At 43.6% G+C, this 25,753-nt stretch overlaps 1 protein-coding gene across 1 annotated transcript in view; it reads right to left on the bottom strand.

Annotated features, from left to right (window-relative positions):
- The window catches only part of LOC126419600 (tachykinin-like peptides receptor 99D), a 263,652-nt gene that overhangs the window by 64,979 nt on the left and 172,920 nt on the right, over positions 1 to 25,753 (bottom strand). The window contains exon 5 of the mRNA XM_050086788.1: positions 8,689 to 8,779. Coding sequence (XP_049942745.1) covers positions 8,689 to 8,779 — 91 coding nt within the window. The remainder of the gene's footprint in view (positions 1 to 8,688; positions 8,780 to 25,753) is intronic.

The raw sequence follows: 25,753 nt of genomic DNA, 5'->3' as shown, positions 1-25,753 counted from the left end.
ATGGTTCCCACAGCCGGCCCGCAACAGTGGTGCCCATCCACTGCAGCTTCAAGCTGTGTAACCGAAGCCACGACAGCCTGGAGTTGAGAGCGAAGTGTCACCAACTTGGATCGCACCCACACACAACAATCGCAGTCCCTGTCGACACTAAAGACCGTTGGTAACTAAACTACCGAGATAACTGGTCAAACTATCAGGACCGTGGAGGACCGATGTACTGAGCATAAACGGCACACACGATTACAGCAGCCAAGTAGATCTGCTATTGCCGAACATTGCTTGGATACTGGTCACCCCATGTTATATAACAACACCGAGATATTGGCACGCACGTCCAGCTATTGGGACAGTGTTATTAGGGAGGCAGTTGAGATTAAATTAGCGAGCAACCTCGTTAACAGGGATGGAGGTTTCCGTCTAAACTCTGTTTGGAATCCGGCTCTCTCCCTTGTCAAAAAACAGAGGGACAGAGTCAATGCTATCTCACCTGCGAATTGATAGTCTCTCTATCGATAGCTCTGACTTTGGTCATCTTTGCTGGCACTAGTGCTCAGTGTGTGTGTTACCTTTCCTGCTTCAGTCCGAGAACCGAGGTTTTAAATTTGCATGTACCCCGCCTGTCCGTTGCAGTTTGCCTTGAAAATGGTGGGGTGTTCTCACGCTGAAATATCGGCGGTCGCTGAAAGTGTTACCTGGCTGAATTCCCGGAAGTTATTTGGAAGTTGTTTACGCCAAGAGAAACTCAGGTCACACAACGACTACACTGTTTTCCGCGTCCCACACTGTGACACGCTTTATGCAACCTACACTTCTAGTGGTGCCACCTGACGTCTGTGGGTCGTCATTGCATGTTGACGTCGGACGTGGGCGGCGATCATCTTAATATTGCTTTAACTTGTAATACCGTAAAGACCTCTCAATCTCATTGTCACTGAAAGCAAAAGGAGTCAAATGTTAAGGAATGCATGCATTACACGCTGTTTGATGTAGTGCCATATATCTTCCAACACACGTACATGTAGTATACAACCCATCAACATCGCAACTTGCTGTAACACAAAACAATAATGTAATTTGTAACATAATTTATTTGAACCAGTAACCGCAACATTTTCTCTTTTTTGTTCAAGGCCGCCTTTGCGGCCGAGTATTTGGCAAACGCCAGTAAGAAGTGGCTCAGATCCGCCACTGCCGTCGTACCATGATCACCGTGTCCAGAATCAATGATTTTCACATTGATTTTCAGCCGATATAGATGGGTAGGGTAACACTCCTGTCCTAGCATCATGCCCTTGACAGACGTCACATGACGTCGAGTAAGCTTCATCGAGGTGTACTGTGGCTGAGAAGAGACGTTGGGTTCTATGGCCACGCCATAGTGGCCCTTATAGTGCTCGGAGATGTCCCATTCACAATTCCAGTCGTGATAAGCAGATTCATTGACCGTTCCATTGTAATCCGTACAATGATGATGATGACGATGATTTTTGGTTTGTGGGCGCAGTTGTCAGTTTCCGTACACATTCCCAGTCTTTACACAGTCCAGTCCCGCAACTTACGGAATGGCGACAAAATAATGAAGACAGTACAAAATCCAGTTCCTGGGTGGAGAAAATCCCTGATCCGGCAGCGAATCGAACGCGGGACCCTGCCATCCTGAGGCAGCAACGCTAGCTCCTAGACCACGAGCTGCGGAAAAATTCGTACGAGGGATCGCTGTTGGACGTAACTGTTCTTCCGTAATGCCCCTCTTAGTGAGGCCATCCATAGTTTCATTCTGGAGAATGGCTTGATGCCCTTCTATCCAAAGTACGCGGACGATAATGCCTAATGTCCACGCGTCTGTTATGACCTCCAAGACATTCACGACATGGCTGTTAGTCTGTTTATCAAACGCTGGCTGTTGTAGAATCTTTGGGAACCCGCGAGGATCAATACTAGTGGGAAAGTCTGTGTGCCATAGTAAATAGCCTCCCAGATGGCCCATGACTCCGGCGTGGAGAAACACGATTCTGTCGGCAGTGCCAGCGTTTGGTATACCAGTGGCCGGCTACCGACTTAGACCATCTACTATGACTAGTGACGTTTCTCTTAAGCAGCACCGTGAGCAGAGAGCTCTAATGTCAACAAAGAAGTTGCTTTTCCTCAAGGAGTTGTAAAAGTTACGCATTGTGATCATGTCAAAAGTTTCAAGTTTAACATCTCCTGAAATCCGACACTATGGTTAGTGTAATTCCTATTCCATTCTGTACCATTTACGGTTAGATACTCTTAGCCGAAGAGGTTTATTTTAGTCCGAGAGGCTAAAACGAAACAGGACATTCGACGCGTTCTGTATGCATCGAAGAGCACTCTCGCGGTGGAGTGCGGAACTCAATTACATTACTGAGGCAACACCAGGCGGGCCAGCGAGAGCGCTAACACGCGACCTCGCCGCGGCGGAACAGACGAACCGCTCTCTGGCACCTGTGAATTCAAGGAAAATATGCCACCCAACTAGCGATAAGTTAGCCCAGCCAACCTACCTCATACAGTACAAATGGCTTATCATATGCATGATCGACCATGGACCTCTTGTTTGCATATGGCTCCACAAAGATTCCATAAAGTCTGATGATCCTCCGTAACAGTCCTCCATGGTGGAACAGCAGGATCGCATCCTGTGACAAGTTAAAATGAGTCGGCAGCAGAGTAAGTGCGATTAGAAAAGATACGAAGCAAAAATTATAATAGCCTAGAATTACGTAAAACCAAACTCCAACGTGTAATGATGCAACCGGAGAAGCTCTGTGATATGAGACAAGGTAGGACAGATTAAAGCAGAAGGGATCATGAGTAAATGTGCCACAATCTGCATTACCACCTTAGTATTGAAGAAGTAGCTATAGCTTTGTTAGCAGACTACGTTATAGGAATTCAGGGCCGCCTATTATGAAAACAACTGCTCTTAATAAATATGTAAACATGTCTCAGCACCTTTTTGCCACTGTCAGTGGGCACCTCTTATTTTCTACACATCTGGGTTCTGTAGGACCCTGTTTACATTATAGTATACTAGTAGCGTGTCATCCTTAATGTTATATTCGAATATCCGTGCTTATTTCATTATCCTCTGTTGTGGAAACAAAGGGAAAAAAGCGATGAATCTTTTATGAGGAAATTCACTCGCAGGTTAACTGTTTTCCTTCTGTTTGTCTACCACTTACTGATGTTCAGTTCTTTCTAATAAATCTGAATACACTACTGGCCATTAAAATTGCTACACCAAGAAGATGACGTGCTACAGACGAGAAATTTAACCGACAGGAAGAAGATGCTATGATATGCAAATGATTAGCTTTTCAGAGCATTCACACAAGATTGGCGCCGGTGGCGACACCTACAACGTGCGGACATGAGGAAAGTTTCCAACCGATTTCTCATACACAAATAGCAGTACCGGCGTTGCCTGGTGAAACGTGTTGTGATGCCTCGTGTAAGGAGGATAAATGCGTACCATCACGTTTCCGACTTTGATAATGGTCGTATTGTAGCCTATCGCGATTGCGGTTTATCATATCGCGACATTGCTGCTCGCGTTGGTGGAGATCCAATGGCTGTTAGCAGAATATAAAATCGGTCGGTTCAGGACGGTAATACGGAACGCCGTGCTGGAACCCAACGGCCTCGTATCACTAGCAGTCGAGATGACAGGCATCTTATCCGAATGGCTGTAACGGATCGTACAGCCACGTCTCGATCCCTGAGTCAACAGATGGAGACGTTTGCAAGACAACAACCATCTGCACGAACAGTTCGACGAAGTTTGCAGCAGCATGGACTATCAGCTCGGAAACCATAGCTGCGTCTGCCCTTGACGCTGCATCACAGACAGGAGCGCCTGCGATAGTGTACTCGACGACGAACCTGGGTGCACGAATGGCAAAACGTAACTTTTTCGGATGAATAGGGTGCCATTGGTTACACGTCTCGGTCACCTCTTGTTCGCATTGACGGCACTTTGAACAGTGGACGCTACATTTCAGATGTGTTACGACACGTGGCTCTAACCCTTCGAAACCCTACATTGCAGCAGGATAACGGACGACCGCATGTTGCAGGTCCTGTACAGGCCTTTCTGGATACAGAAAATGTTCGAATGCTGCCCTGGCCAGCACAATCTCTAGATCTCTCACCAACTGAAAACGTCTGGTCAATAGTGGCCGAGCAACTGGCTCATCACAATACGCCAGTCACTACTCTTGATGAATTGTGGTATCGTGTTGAAGCTCCATGGGCAGCTGTACCTGTACACGCCATCCAAGCTCAGTTTGACTCAATGCCCAGGCGTATCAAGGCCGTTATTTCGGCCAGAGGTGGTTGTTCTGGGTACTGATTTCTCAGGATCTATGCACCCAAATTGCGTGAAAATGTAATCACCTGTCAATTCTAGTATAATATATTTGTCCAATGAATACCCGTTTATCATCTGCATTTCTTCTTGGTGTAGCAATTTTAATGGCCAGTAGTGTACCTCAAAGTCCCTCAGCATCATTGTTAGTACAGAAGTATGTCACTGCCCAGTCACGTTAACATGACCACACGTCAAAGGCCTGAATAACAATGTTTTGCAGGGCGTACAGCTAGAGAGGCAGGGAGGTTCTGGAAGCCACCGACTGGGATGTGGCGCCATGCCGACTCCAGTGCCGTTGCCTGTTGAGAATCCATGCCGTGAACATCGCGATTTACGCTTAAATTTGGGGAATTTACTCGCCAGGGAAGCACGGTAAACTCATCGTGGTTCTCTCCGAACCATGCACGTACACAGACAGCTCTGTGACAAGTCGCACTGTCCTTCTGGTAGATGCCACCGCTACGACGAAAAGACAAGCTGCATGTAGAGGTTCCCAAATCTACATACAAACTTGTGTTGATTCAGTGTGTCTTCCAGAATGACTAGATCCCACAGGGAATTCCGCAGACCGTAACGCTCCCTCCTCCAGTCTGAACCCTTTATACGGTTGTTGCGGGGTATTTGCTTTCAGGCGTTTCACGTCGATGCGGGATTCGTGATTCGTCTGAAAAAGGGCCCCCTGCCGCCCCTCAGGGGACGTCCAGTAGCAGTACTGTCGTGCCAATTCCAGCCTACAGGGGCGCCATTCTACCAAGCATGAATTACTTTAACAACGGCAGCGGTCGAATAGTTTACAAAGTGAGAAATTTCGGAAATACTTACGCCCTAAGAACGAAAGCCAATGATAATGCCCGTATTGCGTCTGATATATCACTTCGTTTCTCTATTACGATTCCGACTAAACTGGTTTTTAATCCCCCTCAAACCCAAACTCTTTATTACCATCCTTTACTAGTACTGCAATGTACCATTTGTCGCCTGCGAGAGGTTATTACACGTGAACCTCGAAAGTAGGTGGTGGTGACCTTGATGTGACTGGACCGTAATTTTTAACAGAAGGAAGATGTACACAGTCAGGATTTAGTTTTTCTCTAAACCTTTGGACGTTAGTTCTAATACACTAGTTCTGACACTATGATGCCAAGAAATGCATAGCATGCTTAACCGCTAATGTAAGGTTCAATAATTTTTGGAGGATGGTAGTGAAGTTGCAAGGTGTACATCCGTTATATCAAAAAATGAGATGTACCAGTAACATTATATGGAAAAATGCCATTGCTATGGAATCCCTGGAGACTAAAAACCGTTCGCGGTGTCATTTCCGGATGTGTTGCACGCCTAGAGACTTGAATGCAATATCCTGTTCGTTCCTGAAGGTGGGTTCATGAAATTTGAGAAGTTGTACTCAGTATATATGCCAATATGAAGAGCCTGGATGAAAGTTACGAGAAGAATTATTTTTCCCAACCTGTGAAATCCACACAGCATTCGGTCTGACAACAGGCCGCACTTCGCGATGGAAAAAATCGAAGAATATCTAAGGAAAATCAGTATTCGTGAATGTAATGTGACGATTTATTTTGCGCAAGGTGTATGAACGAGAGACAAAGCTCAGAACAGAAGTGGCATGCATTGCTTCGGCAAGCGTATTGCCACTTTGAACAAGTAATCGATAATACGAGGGTAGTCCAGAAAGTAAGTTTCGATCGGTTGCGAAATGGAAACCACAGTGAAACCAAGAAAGGTTTTATTTGCAACAGTTAGGTACACCTTCCTCCTACTTCTCTACATAGTCGCCGCTCCAACTTCGAGTGCTGTCGTAGCGTTGTATCAACTTTCCAGTATCCTCGTCATAGAAAGCAGCCGCATGTGCTTTCGGCCAGTTATCTGCACTGGTCTGCAGCTCGTTGTCTGTGGAAAAATTTTGTCTTCATAGCCAGAGGTTCTGGTGAGCAGAGATGAGACTCAGGGGGAGCCAATTACGCACTGTATTGTGGGTGATCACTTCTCATCGCAAACACCGCAGGAGCGTCTTCATTGCCCCTGCAGTGTGAGGCCCAGAATTGACATCAAAAAGGAACTTTTCGCAGTTGTGTTATGTGGGGTGCATGACACAGGCGAAATCTCTAACCACGCCCTCATACGCTGTTCCCTAAGCATCTTTACGTGTTCATTGTTCACTCAAAACTGAAAACAGCGACGCGCCACGATCAACGGTCATACTCGAGACACTGCCCAACACATCTGTGCAAAGCTTTACCGGGTTTTGGGACCGATCGGAACTTACTTTGGGGACAACCCCCTTATCAGAGATGGAACGACTGGTTGAGCACCGATGGAACTTTTGGTTTGACAGCTGCAAAACAATTTGTTTCCAATGGAGGAATCAACAATTTTTAAAGTTTTGATGTTATATAAAGAAAGAAAGCGCCAGCACATGTAAACGTAACGAAGATAACCGACAAGGCATTAATGTTTCAAAACCGGATTTTTATTAAGCGAAAATTAAAGATAAATGACAAACTCACACAGAAAATTAAGAAGTACATGCACATCGACTATGGACCTTTCAGAGTTCTTGGTAGACATCATGTTAATGCCTACCAATTTAAACATTCTACGAATAAGTAGTGGTATTACATGAGTAATATAATAGGTCTTTAAAAATTTATCGAGAACAGCACGAGCAAAGCCGCCCATACTATCCCACGTAAACAGTTTTCTGAACAGTGAGCTGGCAGTTGTACTGGCCTGTGCTTCCTCTTTAAAGACTCGCGCCTCTCCAACTATCCTATGTGCAGAATCAAGAGGTCCAAGGATACAGAACGTCTTTCTACTGCTTTTCTGTCTTGCAATTAGAATTTTCTCGGATATGGGAAAATACACAGAAGTGGAAATGGTACTACAGAAAGAACAACGTAAGTGTCTAATGCCAGAGTCGTCCACGAGGAATACAGCTAATTTTGACAGGAGAAATGTTATACTGTGAACAGAGGTTGTTTTGAGTAAAAGAAGAATTAATTTCATTCCACCATACATTTGTCAATACGTTGAAGATCAGTGCATCTCAATTGTTCTTATATTAGGAAAAAAAAATAGTATGTGCAGTGACTGATAATTTTCATAAACTACATATATTTGCAGTATCAATGCTTGGTAAAAAGCTTCATGTTAGCTCTTTCTCCTGCCCGCCGTCGCAGCTGATGTATGCGTGTGTAGATCTTACTGCAGAATTTCCGCGTGTCTAGCGATCGTGCTATAGTCACTCGTTCAGTATGGTCCGCAAGACCTAAACTAAATAGCTGGAGTCCAAGTTGACGTAAACATGGCCAATATGAATAATTTCTTGAAATTATAATGTGTCTCATTACTCATTGCTGTTGGCGCAAACATAGCGTTATTTAAACTTCGTATCAATTCAACATGGAGGTAGCACCAGAGTACGAACGAGGAACACAGAAGCCCAGTAGAGAATCTTGTTTCGTTATGCATTTTGAAATAAGTAATAAAGTGTGATTTTTATTTTTCAAAGAGAAAATCTAATTAATGTGCGTAGACAATATCTTACTCGTAATCATTAAAAATTGAGACAGAATGCCACCCAAAATTTGTCCCGTACATATAAGCAGTTTCACAACTGTAATTTTCCCCTGTTTTTAAGCCGTTTGGCTGCAACGAATTTCAGGTCACTGGTAAGCTATGTAGTAAATTGTGTGATTCAGAGACATACGAGGCATTAACTGACAGAAAAGTTTTGAGTTAGAGCCACGTAGACTATAATACCAGATTGCAGTCAGATAGGCAGATACCTAACAAAATTCTCTTCACAGAAAGGGGGCGAAAATATTTATTCAGTTCTACAGTGACTTAGAAGACTACATTGAAAACCTATAGATGAGTAATTTAATTAAACCCAACTGCCAATTAATTAATGACCAGAATATGCGAAATCAAATATAATTATCAACTATGGTGTTTTAAGCATAATATGTGGCCAGAAATTGGAAAAACTCAAAATTACGCTCTAAAGTGAAGATAACCTTCACACACTAACCCACTTTCGTCAGATATCTTGTCCGTATCTTTGTGATGTTCACAATTAACGTCTGTATTAACGTAGTAAGTATTTCTTACCTTTTTTCATTGCAACAGTTTTATTTGTAAATCTTTGCTAAGACGTTATTCGTCAGAAGTTATGCTGACGGACTGTTTCTTTGAGTGTAGTTCCACCACAACAGCGTTTTGTAAAAGTAGAAAAACGTCAGACACTCAAAAATATTTAAAAAGGTACTTACGTTGTAGATTCCGTAGACGAACGGGTTGTAGCAGCTGTTGCTCATCGCCAACCAGTCACAGCAGAACCAGATGATGTTGATGTAGTGGTACCTGTAGAAAGCTGGAGGTTACTTGTCGAGAAACCAGTGTTCATTACATTTTATTTTTCTTAGAATGAAAACCAGTATTCAGTCGGTGCTTTGAATTCAGACAACAGTTCCGTTATAGCGAGAGTAAACATTGCCTACAGGTGAGACTGGGACTGTTAAAATGAAGTTTCTGAGGACAGCCACAAGTGGCACTCGGTACACTCTGACGAAGGATACTGACAATGAGTGCAACTGGAGGCTATACTGAAAAGCTTGATTTCCTTGTGGTTAGGGGTCGCGCATGATCCCATTGAGTCGCTTGCGCTGCCTTTTGGGCATTATTGGTTGAAAATAGATTTATAAGAACGCTATCCCATGCATCCTATAGACAGTTATAAACATGTTTTTTTTCTGAGTATGGCTGTTTCCATATACAGGAAGAATGTTCTGTGGGAATTAGAATATATCTTGGTAGCAATTCCTACGTCAGGAACCATGAATTATAGGAAGTAGAAATACATAAGTCAAGATGAAAATTGAAGGTAACTTTTGCTTTACTCAAAGCAGATAATTAATGTACAACGTCACTTCGTTGGAACGAATAGAACTAAATGTTTATGTATATTATGGAACACCATGGCCAGATATTCAAGCGTACTTTCATATCTCCAAATATACAAAAATATATAGCTGACATGTAGGTATCGTTCACGCAAGAGGATCATAGAAACATACCGTCTTTTGATCATCACACTCCCGTGTGGTCGACATAGAGAAACAGCTGAAGGAGTTGAAAATAAAATAAGTAGCCATGTCCTGATGGAACCCCAATTCAGTTTTACAAGAATACTCTAAGGCAGTGGCCCCTTCGTTATATTTCATCTGTTGTGAATCTCTAGCTCAGCGCAAAGTCTCAAGCGAAGGAAAAACGAGCAAGTGACTTCTGTGAATAAGAAGGGTAACAGAACGGACCGGAAAAGTTACTACCCGTAACATGCGTTTGCTGCAGAATTCTTGAACATATTATGAGTTCGAATATAATAGATTTCCCCGACACCGAAAATCCTGTGTCCACGAATCGGCACGGTCGTAGAACGCATCACTCGTACGAACTTCAGCTTGCTCTTTCTCGTAATACTGCGAACTATGGATGAAGGACAACAAGCTGATTTCATATTTCTAGATATGCAGAAGGCATTTGACGCTGTGTCCAACTGCAGACGGTTAACTAAGGTACGAGCATATGGAATAGGCTCCTAGGTATGTGAGTGGCTAGACGATTTTTCCAGTTATAGAATCCAGGGCGGCGAGTTTTCATCAGAGGAAGAGGTATCGTCAGGAGTGCTCAAGGGAAATGCGATAGGACAGCTGTTATTTTCCGTTTACATAAATGAGATAGCAGACAGGGTGAGCAGTCATCTGCGGTTGTTTGCTGACGATGCTGTGGTGTATGAGAAGGTGTCGTTCTTGAGTTACTGTAGGAGGATACAAAATTTCTAGTTGATATGATGAACGATAGCTTGTTCTAAACGTGTTTAAATGTATGTTAACGCTGATGAGAAGGAAAAACAATCTGAAAATGGAAAACAACATTAGTTGTGTCCTGATTGACACAGTCACGTCATTTGAGTGTATGAGCGTCATGTTGCCGCGTAAAGTGGAGAGAGCATATGAGGTTTGTGGTAGGGAAGGTGAATGGTCATCTTCGGGTTATTGTGAGGTCTAGGGTGTGTGGATCACCTGTAAAGGAGACAAAATGTACGACGCTAGTGCAACCTATTCTTCAGTACTGCTCGAGTGTTTGGAATTCGCGCGAGGATGGGTTAAAGGAAGAACTGAAGCAATTAAGGGGATGGCCGCTAGATTTGTTGCCGGTAGATTCGAACAACAGGCAAGTATTACCGAAATGATTCGCTGACTCAAATGTGAATCCCTTGAGGGAAGGCGCCGTTCATTTCTGGGAACACTACTGAGAAAAGTTCGAGAACCCTCATTTTGAAGCTAACTGCAAAAGAATTCTACCGCTGCCAACATTCATTCCCCTTAAGAAGCACGAAGATAAAATACGAGAAATTAGAGTGTATACGGAGACATACAGAAAGTCGGTTCTCTCTCGCTCTGTTTGCGAGTGGAACAGGAAAGGAAATGACTAGCAGTGGTACAAGTTACCCTCCGCCTTGCACCATAAGGTGGCTTGCAAAATATGTATGTAGATGAAGCTATAGATATCTCTACTTTGGGAAAATTATAACTAAGTGGTAACACAATTTGTCCGACAACTTCATTGATTACACGTTACATTTGAAAGCTGTGGCAAAAAGCATCGTGAGCGACGGGTGAATGTCGTGCCACTTCTACGCAAAGAGGCAAAAATAATTACAATCTGGAAGTTCACAAGGCCAGGAATTCATAAACTCAGACACCTGACATATAATCACGGTCTTCAAATCCATAAGCGTTGGCGAATAATTAGATGCTATGGTTTACCGGTGTCAGTCCCTCCACCTGAATGGTCAGTATGTCTGGCTACTTTCGAAGGTACTTCAAGGGATTTGTACTGGAACGGGCTCTAGGCCCTACTCGGTCTCGTCATGCTAACTTCGCTAAGTAGCGGCTCCAAGAAAGCCGATAACGCCCAGGAGAGCGTTGAGCTGACCCCACACACTCCATACGTTGTCCAATGATGCCAGGGTATCACACGGTAACTTCTCGGTCTCCTTTGGCCCATCGACGACAGAACGTCGAGCTTTGTATATAGTATCGGTACTACGGTATGTACTTTACCACTGGATACTTAAAAACTCATCCATGAACCGGCTGATGGCGTTTCTAATATGGGTGTACTACTGCACACTGAAGAACCCATTAGTGGTTTGTGTGACCAATGATGGTAAAAATCTTGAAGTCAAAACAGCTAAAGAACGTGAGTAAGCAGCATATTTTGGGGATCATTTCCGGAAGGTAGATGTACAGCATCATGTAGTTCATCACACAAGGAATGATAGAAGGAAAATGTGGGACTGGTTTGAGGAACATTTTAAGGCTGTAGAAGCTCGTAGACTGATTCTTGAGCCCAAATATTGCCACTGTGATTAGAGCAGCACTGAGAACAGAGGAGGATATGTCAGGATGGTTGCCAACCCTCTGTAGGGAGACGGAACTCCAAGAGTCTGACGAAGCAGTACCAGTTAACCGCCAGTACGGCCAGCGGAGAATACCATGCCTGGTATTGCGTAGATGGCAGGGTACATGTGGGGAGGGCGGTATCTGTAGGGGCTGCGGGTGGGCGCTGTAGGGGAAATGCCGAGAGCTGGAGGGGAAACGCCATTCTAAACTGCAGCCTATACTCCCATTTGTTCGTAAATATTAAGTGAAGCCCCTCCGCGCCCACACTTGCATGGTGGCCATTCAAGAAGTTCTGTCCGCTCTGCTGTGGTTAGTATCTAAAAAGAATTCCACCGAAAATGCAGGGTTTTCACTCATTTGTAGCTTTCAGAGAAGTGTCATGAGTGGCGTATTTTGGGTAAAACCTACACATTTCTCTTGCTGCCATGTTAAAATTGCTTCCTTAGTCAAAACACACCGGAGGTTACACAGTCCTACCTCTCTAACATGTTGATCAGACGCAACTGCAAGAGTATTCCGAAACAGTGGTTTATTACGTTTATTGAGGAACTGGGGAAAAGTACTATCAATATCTTATGTAAAAGCACTTCCTCCATACTAGATAAACTTGTAATGATTTCACTTATGTTATTCGAATACCCACAGCACATCTCGTTTCACCTGCCATCAATGGCCCTTAAAAATTACATTCTTTCATGGAAAAATTCTGTAGTTGTTGAAATAACACGGCAGATAATAAAGTCTTGCGTAATAAACATAAGACAAAATGCTCTCCTCTTTGCGTACTATCATTTGCCAGAATCTCATTTCGAAATCTCAAACCGTTTATGAAGTATGAGGAATGTTGTGGATATTTCGCTCTGGTTTCATCGCTGGCACGGAACGACAGCAAATGAGTGTGCTACATCAGTTCAGTTCTGTCGAGATCGGTGACAAATAGAGACCACTATCCAAATACAAACAAAAATTCAATATGTTAGCTAAATTTCATTCGCAGCAACGTATTATTTAATATGCACCAAAAATAAAATCATAGTAATACTTATTTTTCACTGCAAACTATTTCTCATTTCCACGTAATCATCACAGAAACTATGACGATGAAAGGAATGATGGGAATATAGTAATGAACCTGACGTATATAGTTACAAGAAAAGCAAAAATGAAATTTTCTTACATAATAGTTTCCGTTAAATCGTTTGAGAAAGACTGCAAGGCATGCGCCACGATTCTGTCGTCGCTAACTAGCCGAAAGGTAACGGACAGTTTGGGCCTCGCATTTCCAATAAACTAATGAACTTACACAGCGCTTTGCTGGGGGTCGAGACCAGTAAAAGGGAAGATTTGGCGTAATTTGTCCTCTTTCCTTTCCCCTTACGCGTTTCTACAGAAACAACTATGAGCCTTATCGTCGTGAATTCTTTATACTATATGAAGTAAAATTTTTCTGCGAATATACACTGATAAGCCAAAACATTTTGACCACTTCCCGCTGCGACCTTGCAAGCCGCCTGGTAGCCTTGTGGGCATGTGATGCGGCAAGCAACGTATGAAAGCTGAACAGATACAGGCATGAGGACACCATAACGAAGATATAGGCTGCAGATGAGGAAATCCATTGCGCTAAGTGACTTTGGAAAATGAATGATTATTATTCAGCAGAGCCTGCGAACGAGTATCTCGAGAACGGTGAAAATGATCGAATGTTAACGTGCTACAGTCATGACCGTCTACAGAAGGAGGTAGAAGGGCAGTGAAACTAACAATAGGCTCTAAATGACTCGACGCTCACGACTCTTCACAGAACGTGGGGTTTGGGGGTTTGTCTGCTTCGTGTAGTCTGCTTCGTGTTAGCAGGATAGGTGGTGATCTGTGGCAAGTCTGCCGAAAGGGCACAACGCTGGTTGCATGCACATGTGTTTCGGAGCATACCGTCCACCATACTCATACAAGGTTGAACATGGAGCTCTGCAGCAGACCACAAGTAGCTGTTCACATGTTGACCCAACGACATCGTCAGTTGCGAGTGCAGTGGGCAAGGGACCATCGGGATTCCACTCTCGATAAATGGAAACGTGTCGGCTCTTCAGATGAATCACATTTTTGCTACACTAGATCGATGGTCGTCTCCACAAACGGCATCATGGAGGTAAACGGTGGTCCAAATGTGCAGCGTGCCATGGACACAGACTGATGGGAGCAGTATTATGCTGTGGAAGGCATTCTCCTGTGGCAGCAATCGAAAACACGCTGACACATGCGAACCACCTTCATCTCCTCATACCTGATGTCTTCGCCGACGGCGCTATCATCTTTCAGCAGTATGATTGTTCTTGTCTGAGAACCAGAGCCTTTCCATAGTGAATTGAGGAACATTACAGTGAAATCAAGTTGATGTATCGGCGATCAAATCCGCCTCATGTAAATCTTATGGAAACAGTCTGAATGCCGTCATCGCCTATACAAATCAGCCGCTAGTATTTACGGAAATTACATGACCTGTGCGTAGACGTCTAATGTCACATACCTCCACAAACTGTCCTCCCCTGATACGCAGATTCATTGATGTATCTCGTTCCAAAGACAAACTATTATACAAGTGGTCATAATGTTTTGGCCCATCTGTGCGTACAGCAATTGGGTTAATAAAGAGGAAAGGAATGATTTACTGACTGCGTTCTTTGGAAAGCAAACGATGTAACAAAATTTTCGCTTTAAACATGTCTTGAAATTTCTGTACGTGAGAGCAGTGTGATATTTGAGCGAAATTAAATCGAGTTTGATAACTGTGGAATGATTTCAAGACGAGATGTCGACTTTGGAAATTTCATGAGGAGTATCTGTTTCAGGGGATGACCTATGTGAACCAGTATGTTCGCTTTAACGTGAGGCAACTAAATATCTCCAAAAACGACGCATCGAACGAAAATTATTGTTCTAGGTGAATAATTAATATATGGATTAGAAAAGGGAACATCTGCCTCTGCTACAACTGGTTACCTCCTGACCATCCCTCCTGCGTGGGCTGGTTCAACTTTGGATCTTCAAATGTGAACCGCTTTTTTATTGTATATTCGTATTCTGCGTCAAGATACACACGGCTTACTCAATCCATGGTTTCCAGTTCGTGTTAGATGGCGCTGTTTTCGAGAGATATCAAGTGTGCCTGCTTTTGCAACTAAAAACCAACGGATTTGACTCTACATTTCATTTACGAAGTAAACTGCATTACCTCCCGTGTCTAACGATTAATATTCGTGTTCGAAATTTACTTTAGTGTTGCAAATATTTAACTTCTTTCGCTTCTGTCGCTTGCCCCTTTGTCCCGCAGTTTCCGCAGGGTCGGCGTGGTTACAACAGATTTGGCATGGTTAATTTAAAGGGGTGGACGGATGCTCTTCCTGCCGCCAACCCATACCCTCTGGGACGGAATCAATGTACCCCATCTGTCTGCAACTAGTGTAAACCATGAAATAGTGCCAACGTGAGTCAGATGGCTGTGAGTCGTGTTACTAAGGCGTTATGAGGAGACCAGTCCGTTCTTCACCTAATGGGATGTGGAATACTGCCTAAAAACCTCATCCAGGCTGGCCGGCAGACCAGCCCACGTCGGGTGGATTAGATCTGGGTCCGGCGCGCCTACCCTAGTTCAGGAAGCAGCGCATTAGTGCTCTCGGCTAACCTGGTAGGTGTTGCAAATATTTAACTGATAGAAATTGCTACCCACTTGGAGCCTGTGAATGGTTTCCTTGTCTCTAAGAACCAGTACAGGAGACCACACTGCAAAGATATTTGAAAATAATGGGTCATATGCCTCCATATCGATATGTCTCGTTGGCTCGAGTTCATGGGAATCACCTCTCTTTCCTGCTTCCTGAAAATGACACCACATATATTAGCAGCTTTGGTTCAGGGGTTTATCTGGTCTTGAAGCTCTTCTTTACAGCCACCCCACAGATGTATGTCATCGTCAGACAACATGGGTGTCACTTCTTCACTTTCCAGTATTTGGTGTATGTTTTCCTGGATATTTTTCATTAAATTAACGAAAGAAGGGGACTCAGAACTCCACCGTGCCTTAACCCATATTTCATGCCAAAGGAGTCCTTCATTCCTATAGGTGTTTTGATTTTCCTGTATCATCATACACATTCTTGGTCCTGTGTAACTTATCATTCTGAACTATTTTCTTCAGTGTGATCCATATCCTTTTCCCTGTTCACAGAATCAAACGCTTTCTCTATGTCCAGAACGGGGTCGTTGGTGATTGTTACATTTTGCATATACAGTAGCGCAGAGTGACATATCCACATTAGAGTATAAGATGGGAGTCTGCCTTCTTAGACATCAGATCCGAAAAGAGGGAGTTTAGGTGCCCTCTGAGACATAAAAGAAGCGGTGCACCATCAAGGAATTATCCGAATGGGACGGAAATCAATGGATGTGATGTACATATACAGATGTGATGTACATATACAGAAAAACAAATGACAAAACTTGAGATAAGGTGGGTGATTTATTCAAAAGAAAGATCTCCACTAACTTAGTAAGTGGGTAACACGGGGGTTCGCCTCTCACTGTTCTGCATGAAGCTATTCGGCTTGGCATTGATTTATAGAGTTGTTGGATGTCCCCCTGAGAGATATCGAGTCAAATTTTGACCAGTTTGTCTGTTCCTTGGCGCGTTAGGTCGTCTAAATCACGAGCTTGTTGGAGGGCTCTGCCCATAATCGTCCAGACCTTGCTGACCAAGGTAGCGTTCGGCAAGCATGCAGTGGAAACTCTCACCATGTTTGGGTGGGCGTTATCTAGTGGCAATGTAAGCAGAGGATGGCCTGCCATGAATTGTTACAAACTTGGGAGTAGAATGTCGTCGATGAGCTGCGAGAATACCGTGGATGACAACCTAATAGGTCCTGCTTTGAGAAGGTCTGATTCCCTAGACTCCTGTTTGTCGGACCGTGTGGCGAGTGACCACTGTTTAGAGCGCCTCCATACACGTCTGATCATCAGGGCTCAACTCGAAGTTGGACTCATAACTGAAGATGATTCTACTCCAGTCACTGAGATTCCAGGTTGAAGACGTGCTGGAGACACCCCGAACAGGGGTGAGATATCAATCTGACACTCGCTGGCCACATGGGGCAAGAACCAGAGATGATGATCTCGAGTGCCATTTCGTTTTACAGCAGAACCCCGTTGGTTATCGTCTCCATCACTCTTACAGCACAGCGATATTATGACAATGTCCTACTCCCTATTTTGTTGCGATACATTGCAAGCCATGAAGGGTCTACACTTCATCACGTTAATGCTCACCTGCACATCTTGGCCGGAAATGGAGAACGTTTGGAGTATTAAGGGCAGGGCGTTCCTACCAGCTCGGTATTTTGAACAGATTTTCGTAGTATATTCCTCAGGAGGCCATTAAACAACTCTATCAATCAGAGCCAAGCTGAATAACTATTTGTACAAAAGCCAGAGGTGGAACAGCGCATGTTGACTGGCTCTGTTTCCATTCTCATTCCCTTGAATAAATAATCCATTTTTTTATGAAATTGTCATCATCTGTTTATATGTGCCCGTACATCACACCTATCGATTTCCGTCCCATTCATATATTTCCTTCGTGGTGTGTCCGTTTTTCTGTCTTAGTGTGTACTACTGGTTCGTCTGGAAAACTCGTTCAACATGTGAGTGCTGCAGCCACGTGTCCAGTCTGTGAGATCTACAGCAAATGCCGAAACACCACAGTAAAATTGCAACACACTATTGTAAACATGAAATTCAAGCGAATTTGGCATTCACATAACGTTATATCTCAATATATATTCGTTAATGTAAACAGTACTTCACCTGCACCTCATTATGCCAAACACAAATCCAAATGTGGCTGGCTGAAACAAGAAAGTAGATACCTACATGCCGTATAGACGCTGGAACTCAATATCTATCTACTCATATGCATCAGAAACTGGAAAATGGCATCAATATCTCTGAAATATTTAATGTCTTCATACATACTATCAGACAAAATACAAAAACATCAATGACAATATGATGAAAAAACAATAAAACACACGTTTGAAACAAAATGAAATCATGTATTTTGTGCCATATACTGCGTTACGTCGAAGAGAACGATGTACTACAAACAGCCGACACCGTTTCAGAAAATATCGTTATTGTGAAACTCACGAAATAATGGGTGCTATTGACAGGGGTTGTCAAGTTCATTCAGTACTGTTAGATTTACAAATGGACTTTGAGACTGTTCCTCACAAGTATTTTCTAATAAAACTGCGTGCCTAGGGAGTATCGTGTCTGTTGTGCTACTGGATTCGTGATTTCTTGTCAGAAAGGACACAGTTCGTAGGTACTAATAAAAAGTCGTCGAATAAAACAGCGGTAATCTCTGACCTTCCACAAGGAAGTGGTATAGGCCCTCTGCTGTTCCTGATCTACATCAGCTGTGCAGGAGACAGTCTGATCAGCCCTTTTAGATTGTTTGCACATTGACAGTCCTATAAAGTCACCATATGGTCAAAACAAATTGAAAAACGATTTAGACAAGATATCTGTATAGTGCGAAAAGTAGCAACTGACTCTAAATAACGAAAAGTGTGAAGTCATCCGCATGAATACTAAAAGGAATCCGCTAAATTTCGGTTACAAAATAAAACACACCAATCTGAAGGCTATAAATTCAACTTAATATTGAGGGATTATAGTTTCAAATTACTTAAACTGGAACAATCACATAAAGTTGTAGGGAAAACAAACCTAAGACTGTGATTTATTGTAAGAACGCTTAGAAAAACTACTAAAGGGACTGTTTACACTACGCTTGTGAGCCCTCTTCTGTGTTATTGCTGTCCGGTGCAGGTCCCACAGCAGATAGAATTGACGGAGGACATCTAAAATGTTCGAAGAAGGGCAGCTCGTTTAGTATTATTGTGAAAGAGGGGAGAGATTGCCATGGATATGATACGCGAATTGGGGTAGCAGTCATTATAGCAAAGGCGAGTGTTCTTGCGGCAAAATCTTCTCCTGAAATTTCAATCACCAACTTTATCCTCAAAGTGTGAAACTATTTTGTTGATGCTCACAAACATAGTGAGGGGGGATGATATTCGCAATAAAATAAGGGAAATCAAGATTCAAACGGGAAGATTTAATTTTTCCTTTTCCCGCGCGCTGTTCGAGAGTGGATTGGTAAAGATATAGCTTGAAGGTTGTTTTATAACCCTTTGTCAGGCACTTCATTCTGAATTTCAGATTAATCATGTAGATGTAAAAACAGAAGGCAAACAAACCACATATCCCAGGAACGCTTGGTCACCCTGTAAGTAGGCTGTTTAGGTTTTTGTGTTGGTAACGCCATGTAGCGCTCTATATGAAAATCACTGCCTGTGCTGTGTGCAATCTGTGGCTGGTTTGCACTGTTGGAATTTGCCATTGTAGTGTTGGGCAGTTGGCTGTTAACAGTGCATAGCGTTGCGCAGTTGGAGGTGAGCCGCCAGCAGTGGTGGATGTGGGGAGAGAGATGGCGAAGTTTTGAGAGCGGATGATCTGGACGTGTGTCCATCAGAGACAATAAATTTGTAAGACTGGATGTCATGAACTGATATATATATATATATATATATATATATATATATATATATATATATATATATATATATGTAATGACTTTTGAACACTATTAAGGTAAATACATTGTTTGTTCTTTATCAAAATCTTTCATTTGCTAACTATGCCTATCAGCAGTTAGTGACTTCAGTAGTTAGAATCTTCTATTTAGCTGGCAGTAGTGGCGCTCGCTGTATTGCAGTAGTTCGAGTAACGAAGATTTTTGTGAGGTAAGTGATTTGTGAAAGGTATAGGTTAATGTTAGTCAGGGCCATTTTTTGTAGGGATTATTGAAAGTCAGATTGCGTTACGCTAAACATATTGTGTGTCAGTTTAGTGTTGATCAGAATAAGTAAAGAGGGTAATGCCTGAGAACGTCCAGTTTTGCTCAGCTGTTTGAGAAACAAATAAAGTAAGAGGTTTATCAGCACAGTCATTCATAAATTTTTCTAAGGGGACGTTTCAACCCTTATCGTCGTATGACTTGCCAACCCAGAAACATTACACACAAATAAGAAGAGAATCGTATGACAGAAAGTGAATACATAACAGAACGACAAGAAAGAAACAGTAACTTAAATGCAGGTCTAACAAGAGAATTAGTTGAAGAAGAAATTTGATAAATAATTAAGGCGGAAAATATTAATGGGAACTAAAAGTGAAGAAGAAAACATACCTAACAGTAAATGAACATACAAACAGCGTAGATTTCGTCATGTAATCGGAGAGGGACGAAACCACGATCGTAATATAACAGACGGAAAACAGAAATAAATGGTTTAGGTGCAACACTTGCCCTGCGACTCAGTTACAAGGTTTTCACACTCTCTGAAACATTTTATACACAAAAGCTTGTTTGTTTCTCAGGCCGGCCGGTGTGGCCGTGCGGTTCTAAGCGCTTCAGTTTGGAACCGCGTGACCGCTACGGTCGCAGGTTCGATCCTGCTTCGGGCATGGATGTGTGTGATGTCCTTAGGTTACTTAGGTTTAATTAGTTCTAAGTTCTAGGGGACTGATGACCTCAGAAGTTGGGTCCCATAGTGCTCAGAGCCATTTGAACCATTTTTTTGTTTCTCAGATTTCCTACAAATTCGAATTCACACGTTACAAGTAGTTTAACAGTTGTTTAATAAGAAAGAAAATAAAAACCGTTTGATGGTGCCGAACGTGTCTGGGAAATAGGAGAGAAGAGAAAACTGTGTTTTGCTCAACGGGGATCCCTTCCTAAAGCAAACTTATGTAGATACTGTCCGCAGACTGTGTGGTGAGTAGAGCTATCTGATAATAAGTAATAAACTAATACGTCATGGTTGAGGTTGATGTTTTACTGTAAGCCGTATTAAGTAGCTGCTAATTTTGATGCATTTCAGTGTTCATGACGTCATTCGTCCTGAACTGTGGTGTCGTACAATGATATAATTTTGCTGAGACATTGATTGTTACACACTGACGGACAAAAAATCGCAACACCAACAAGGAGCTGTGTAATGTAAACGATATTTGGTAGGCGACTTCCTGAAAGATGGTGACTATTCAATTTTCTCGCCAGTCGCCCTCAGTGGCACTAGTAACCCCACTACAAGAGCGGGAATCAGATCTGGTTTAAATACACGCCGTAGCGATCGTGATCGTTACTGACGTTTGAGACCGGCCGCATTGAATTAGTGCTAGTCAACAATGCCTTTAATACGACAAAGACGCCATTATAAACGTCTCACTGAGTTTGGACGTGGTAGTTTAACGGGGTTATGAGAAGCTGGATGTTCCTTTTGCGGATATTGCAAGAAGATTTGTTAGGAACGTAGCGACTGTACATAATAGCTGGCAGCGGTGGTCTTGAGAATGTACGGTCGCAAGAAGACCGCTCTTTGGAGGACCACGTGCCACGATCGAGAGGCACGGCCATCGTGTTTGGCGTTTGGCTCTGGCGCCTCGTACGGCATCTGCGTCATCAGTGTGAACAGCAGCTGGCACCACAGTGGTACAACGAACGATTACTTCAAGGACAACTCCGAGCGAAACGCCCTGTAGCGTGTACTCCGCTGACCCGAAACCACCGCCATTTAGGACTTCAGTGGCATCAAGCGGAAGCTCATTAGAGGGCAGTGTAGGGGTCTGTTGTGTTTTCTGATGGAAGTTGGTTCTACCTCTGTGCCTGTGACGGCCGTGCCTTGGTTAGGACACCAGTTGAAGACCTGCAACCAACCTGTCTGCGTGGTACACACACTGGATCAGCACCGGGAGTTATTTCCTATGACACCAGCAGCACTTTCGAGGTCATTTCACGCACCCTGACTGCAAATTTGTACGTCAGTCTGGTGCTTTCAGCTATTGTGCTGCCATTCATGAACAGCATTCCAGAAGGCGCTTTCCAACAGGATACCGTGTCGAAACGTTGCCTTGGCCTGCTCGATTACCAAATCTGTCTCCATTGCATCATATATGGGATATCATCGGACGTCAACTTCAGTGTCAACCACAATCAGTATTAACCTTCCATTTATTGACCGAGAAAGTGCAGCAGGCATGGAACTCCGCTCCACAAACGTGTGACAGCTGTACAGCACAACGCACGCATGTTAACATGCTTGCACGCAACATTCTGGAGGTTACAGCGGTTATTAATTTACCTGCATTTCACATTTGCAATGGCTTATCTCGCACTTACATTAACCTGTGATCTTGCAATGTGAGTTACTTAAATACACTCCTGGAAATGGAAAAAAGAACACATTGACACCGGTGTGTCAGACCCACCATACTTGCTCCGGACACTGCGAGAGGGCTGTACAAGCAATGATCACACGCACGGCACAGCGGACACACCAGGAACCGCGGTGTTGGCCGTCGAATGGCGCTAGCTGCGCAGCATTTATGCACCGCCGCCGTCAGTGTCAGCCAGTTTGCCGTGGCATACGGAACTCCATCGCAGTCTTTAACACTGGTAGCATGCCGCGACAGCGCGGACGTTAACCGTATGTGCAGTTGACGGACTTTGAGCGAGGGCGTATAGTGGGCATGCGGGAGGCCGGGTGGACGTACCGCCGAATTGCTCAACACGTGGGGCGTGAGGTCTCCACAGTACATCGATGTTGTCGCCAGTGATCGGCGGAAGGTGCACGTGCCCGTCGACCTGGGACCGGACCGCAGCGACGCACGGATGCACGCCAAGACCGTAGGATCCTACGCAGTGCCGTAGGGGACCGCACCGCCACTTCCCAGCAAATTAGGGACACTGTTGCTCCTGGGGTATCGGCGAGGACCATTCGCAACCGTCTCCATGAAGCTGGGCTACGGTCCCGCACACCGTTAGGCCGTCTTCCGCTCACGCCCCAACATCGTGCAGCCCGCCTCCAGTGGTGTTGCGACAGGCGTGAATGGAGGGACGAATGGAGACGTGTCGTCTTCAGCGATGAGAGTCGCTTCTGCCTTGGTGCCAATGATGGTCGTATGCGTGTTTGGCGCCGTGCAGGTGAGTGCCACAATCAGGACTGCATACGACCGAGGCACACAGGGCCAACACCCGGCATCATGGTGTGGGGAGCGATCTCCTACACTGGCCGTACACCACTGGTGATCGTCGAGGGGACACTGAATAGTGCACGGTACATCCAAACCGTCATCGAACCCATCGTTCTACCATTCCTAGACCGGCAAGGGCACTTGCTGTTCCAACAGTAACAATGCACGTCCGCATGTATCCCGTGCCACCCAACGTGCTCTAGAAGGTGTAAGTCAACTACCCTGGCCAGCACGATCTCCGGATCTGTCCCCCATTGAGCATGTTTGGGACTGGATGAAGCGTCGTCTCACGCGGTCTGCACGTCCAGCACGAACGCTGGTCCAACTGAGGCGCCAGGTGGAAATGGCATGGCAAGCCGTTCCACTGGACTACATCCAGCATCTCTACGATCGTCTCCATGGGAGAATAGCAGCCTGCATTGCTGCGAAAGGTGGATATACACTGTACTAGTGCCGACATTGTGCATGCTGTGTTGCCTGTGTCTACGTGCCTGTGGTTCTGTCAGTGTGATCATGTGATGTATCTGACCCCAGGAATGTGTCAATAAAGTTTCCCTTTCCTGGGACAATGAATTCACGGTGTTCTTATTTCAATTTCCAGGAGTGTATGTTTCGTAGGCAAACGTATTCCCAAAATTTCATTGCTCTTCATTTATTACTTTTTGCTGCTGCGATTTCATTTAAGTCAGTGTCTGTAGATCCTACAAAAAGTTTGAGACCTAGAGCCTCTTCATTGTCCCTATTGAGATGGGAGATGTGTGAACAGCTGTGCGCTGTGAGTCACGGGCAACCCAGGTTGTGTCAGAGGCTCGAACATATGTAATTTCTGTGCAATATGATATAGGACACAATTGGAGATAGAGTCAAAATACATTTTATTTTATTTACGATTTTCTTTTTTTAGTTTTCTAATTGTTTATTAATTACTACTATTATTATGTTTCGTTATGAGAGCGAAGTAAGATGTGATTTTGGAATAATGTTATATGTTAAGTTCTTATACTACAAATTGATGTAACAGGTCACATGATTAATGTTCGAGAATGGTGTGTATGTTAGCCGTTCGTACTGCAGAATTTATTTAGACTATTTCGTCAGTTCATGGTAATGTGTAAATGAGATTATGATTTCGGTAAAGTGGTTTTGCGGAAAGGGAATTAATTTTATATTTGTCGGTTTTCCAAATTTATTTTTAGTAATTCACTGTTCTGATTCGGTAAGAAATTTTGATTGGTTCTGAATACAGAGCGTTTCCATAACATTGTGCAAAAGAGGATGCTGCACTGAGGAATATGAGGTAGTGAACTTGGAGTCGAAGAAACTATCTTAAGTAAATAACAGGATTAAAATCACGTTACTGTGTACTTATTTTATATACTTTGGTTACAGTCCACTGCAAATGCTGTTATTGATACAATGAACGTAGCACTTGTAATGTATCTAACAAAAAGTACTGGAATAGACGGCCATCAACCTCAATGCAAGTATGACATCGACGAGAAAGACGCTGACGCACCCTGACAGGCAGATACGATTCTGGTAACTAATTCCACCTCCGTATTCACTGGTGTCTCATACACAAGTGTCTTTAGACATCCGCATAGGAAACAGTCAAGGCGATTAGCATAATGTGACCTCGCAGGCCATGGATTAGGACCTCCGCTTCCCATTCAGTGATCAGGAAATACAGCATTGTTTGCGGACATCCACACTGAAGTGAACAGCCAAGGGGACAACAGAACCACCCACAGACAAGTAAAGTAAACAAAACCTGCATCTTGATTTCCAGTAATTAGGCTCTCCTCCTCGTTTCCTTGCAGGAAATAGAGAATAAACAACTAAATAAGCAGCACAGTACGTGTAAACTTGTACATATGTTATTTGTAAATAAGCTGAGAAACAGTAATGCTAAACAATGCAGCAGACAAGTTTACTTCCATATCCCCTTAAGCTGCCTTCTCTGACCCCAGGTTCCCTACCTCAAATTGTTCAGTGGAGCATTGTCTATGCCTTGATAAATTCTTGCTTGCTCTTATGGAAACACCCTCTACATGCGCGGGAGTGAGCAGGCTGATGAAGCTTTCCGACTGACTGAGATGTTTCTGTGACAATCAGAAAGTATTATATTTGCCTGTATTTTGGGAACTAGAAGCTCCTTTCGTGTAGTCATATGAGTAGACTCATGGCTTGGATCTCATAGTGATCAGACCTATTGATATGTAGTTCCTTGAAAGTTTTTATTTTGCAAGATTTCGATACTAAAATGTTTGAGAAGTGCCGTAAAGAGTGGAATTTAAGGAACAGTGTGAAGTTCGGAACATTTGACGACCTTTAAATAAGTAAATACCACGTGGCGTGTAGCTTACTCGCGAACTTGAACATTTTGTATCATGGGACTGATAATAGCAACATTTGAGCTAGAAATTCTAAAAGAAACAATCCGCTCGAAAACTTTCGGTGAAAGATTATCTTAACTGACTACAGTTATTAATGACGGGTGCGTATGAACTTTTCAGACTATGTGCGGTTTAGAGTAACGCTTGGTAGTGATTAGTGTACGCAGGCTTTAATAGAGTGAAATTTTGTGCACACAAATAAATTCATTTAACTAATTCCTTCCACCGCCAAAACAATTTTAGTACGACTTGAGATTGTGGAGCGTACAGCTGTTTCTTCTACAGCTTTTTCCGGGTGAGAAATGCAGTCCATTAACTTC

This window comes from Schistocerca serialis, chromosome 9 (assembly GCF_023864345.2).
Source record: "Schistocerca serialis cubense isolate TAMUIC-IGC-003099 chromosome 9, iqSchSeri2.2, whole genome shotgun sequence".
Classification (NCBI taxonomy): Eukaryota; Metazoa; Arthropoda; class Insecta; order Orthoptera; family Acrididae; genus Schistocerca; species Schistocerca serialis.
The sequence above is the reverse complement of the archived record's forward strand: the minus strand, read 5'-3'. Positions and strand labels throughout refer to the sequence as shown.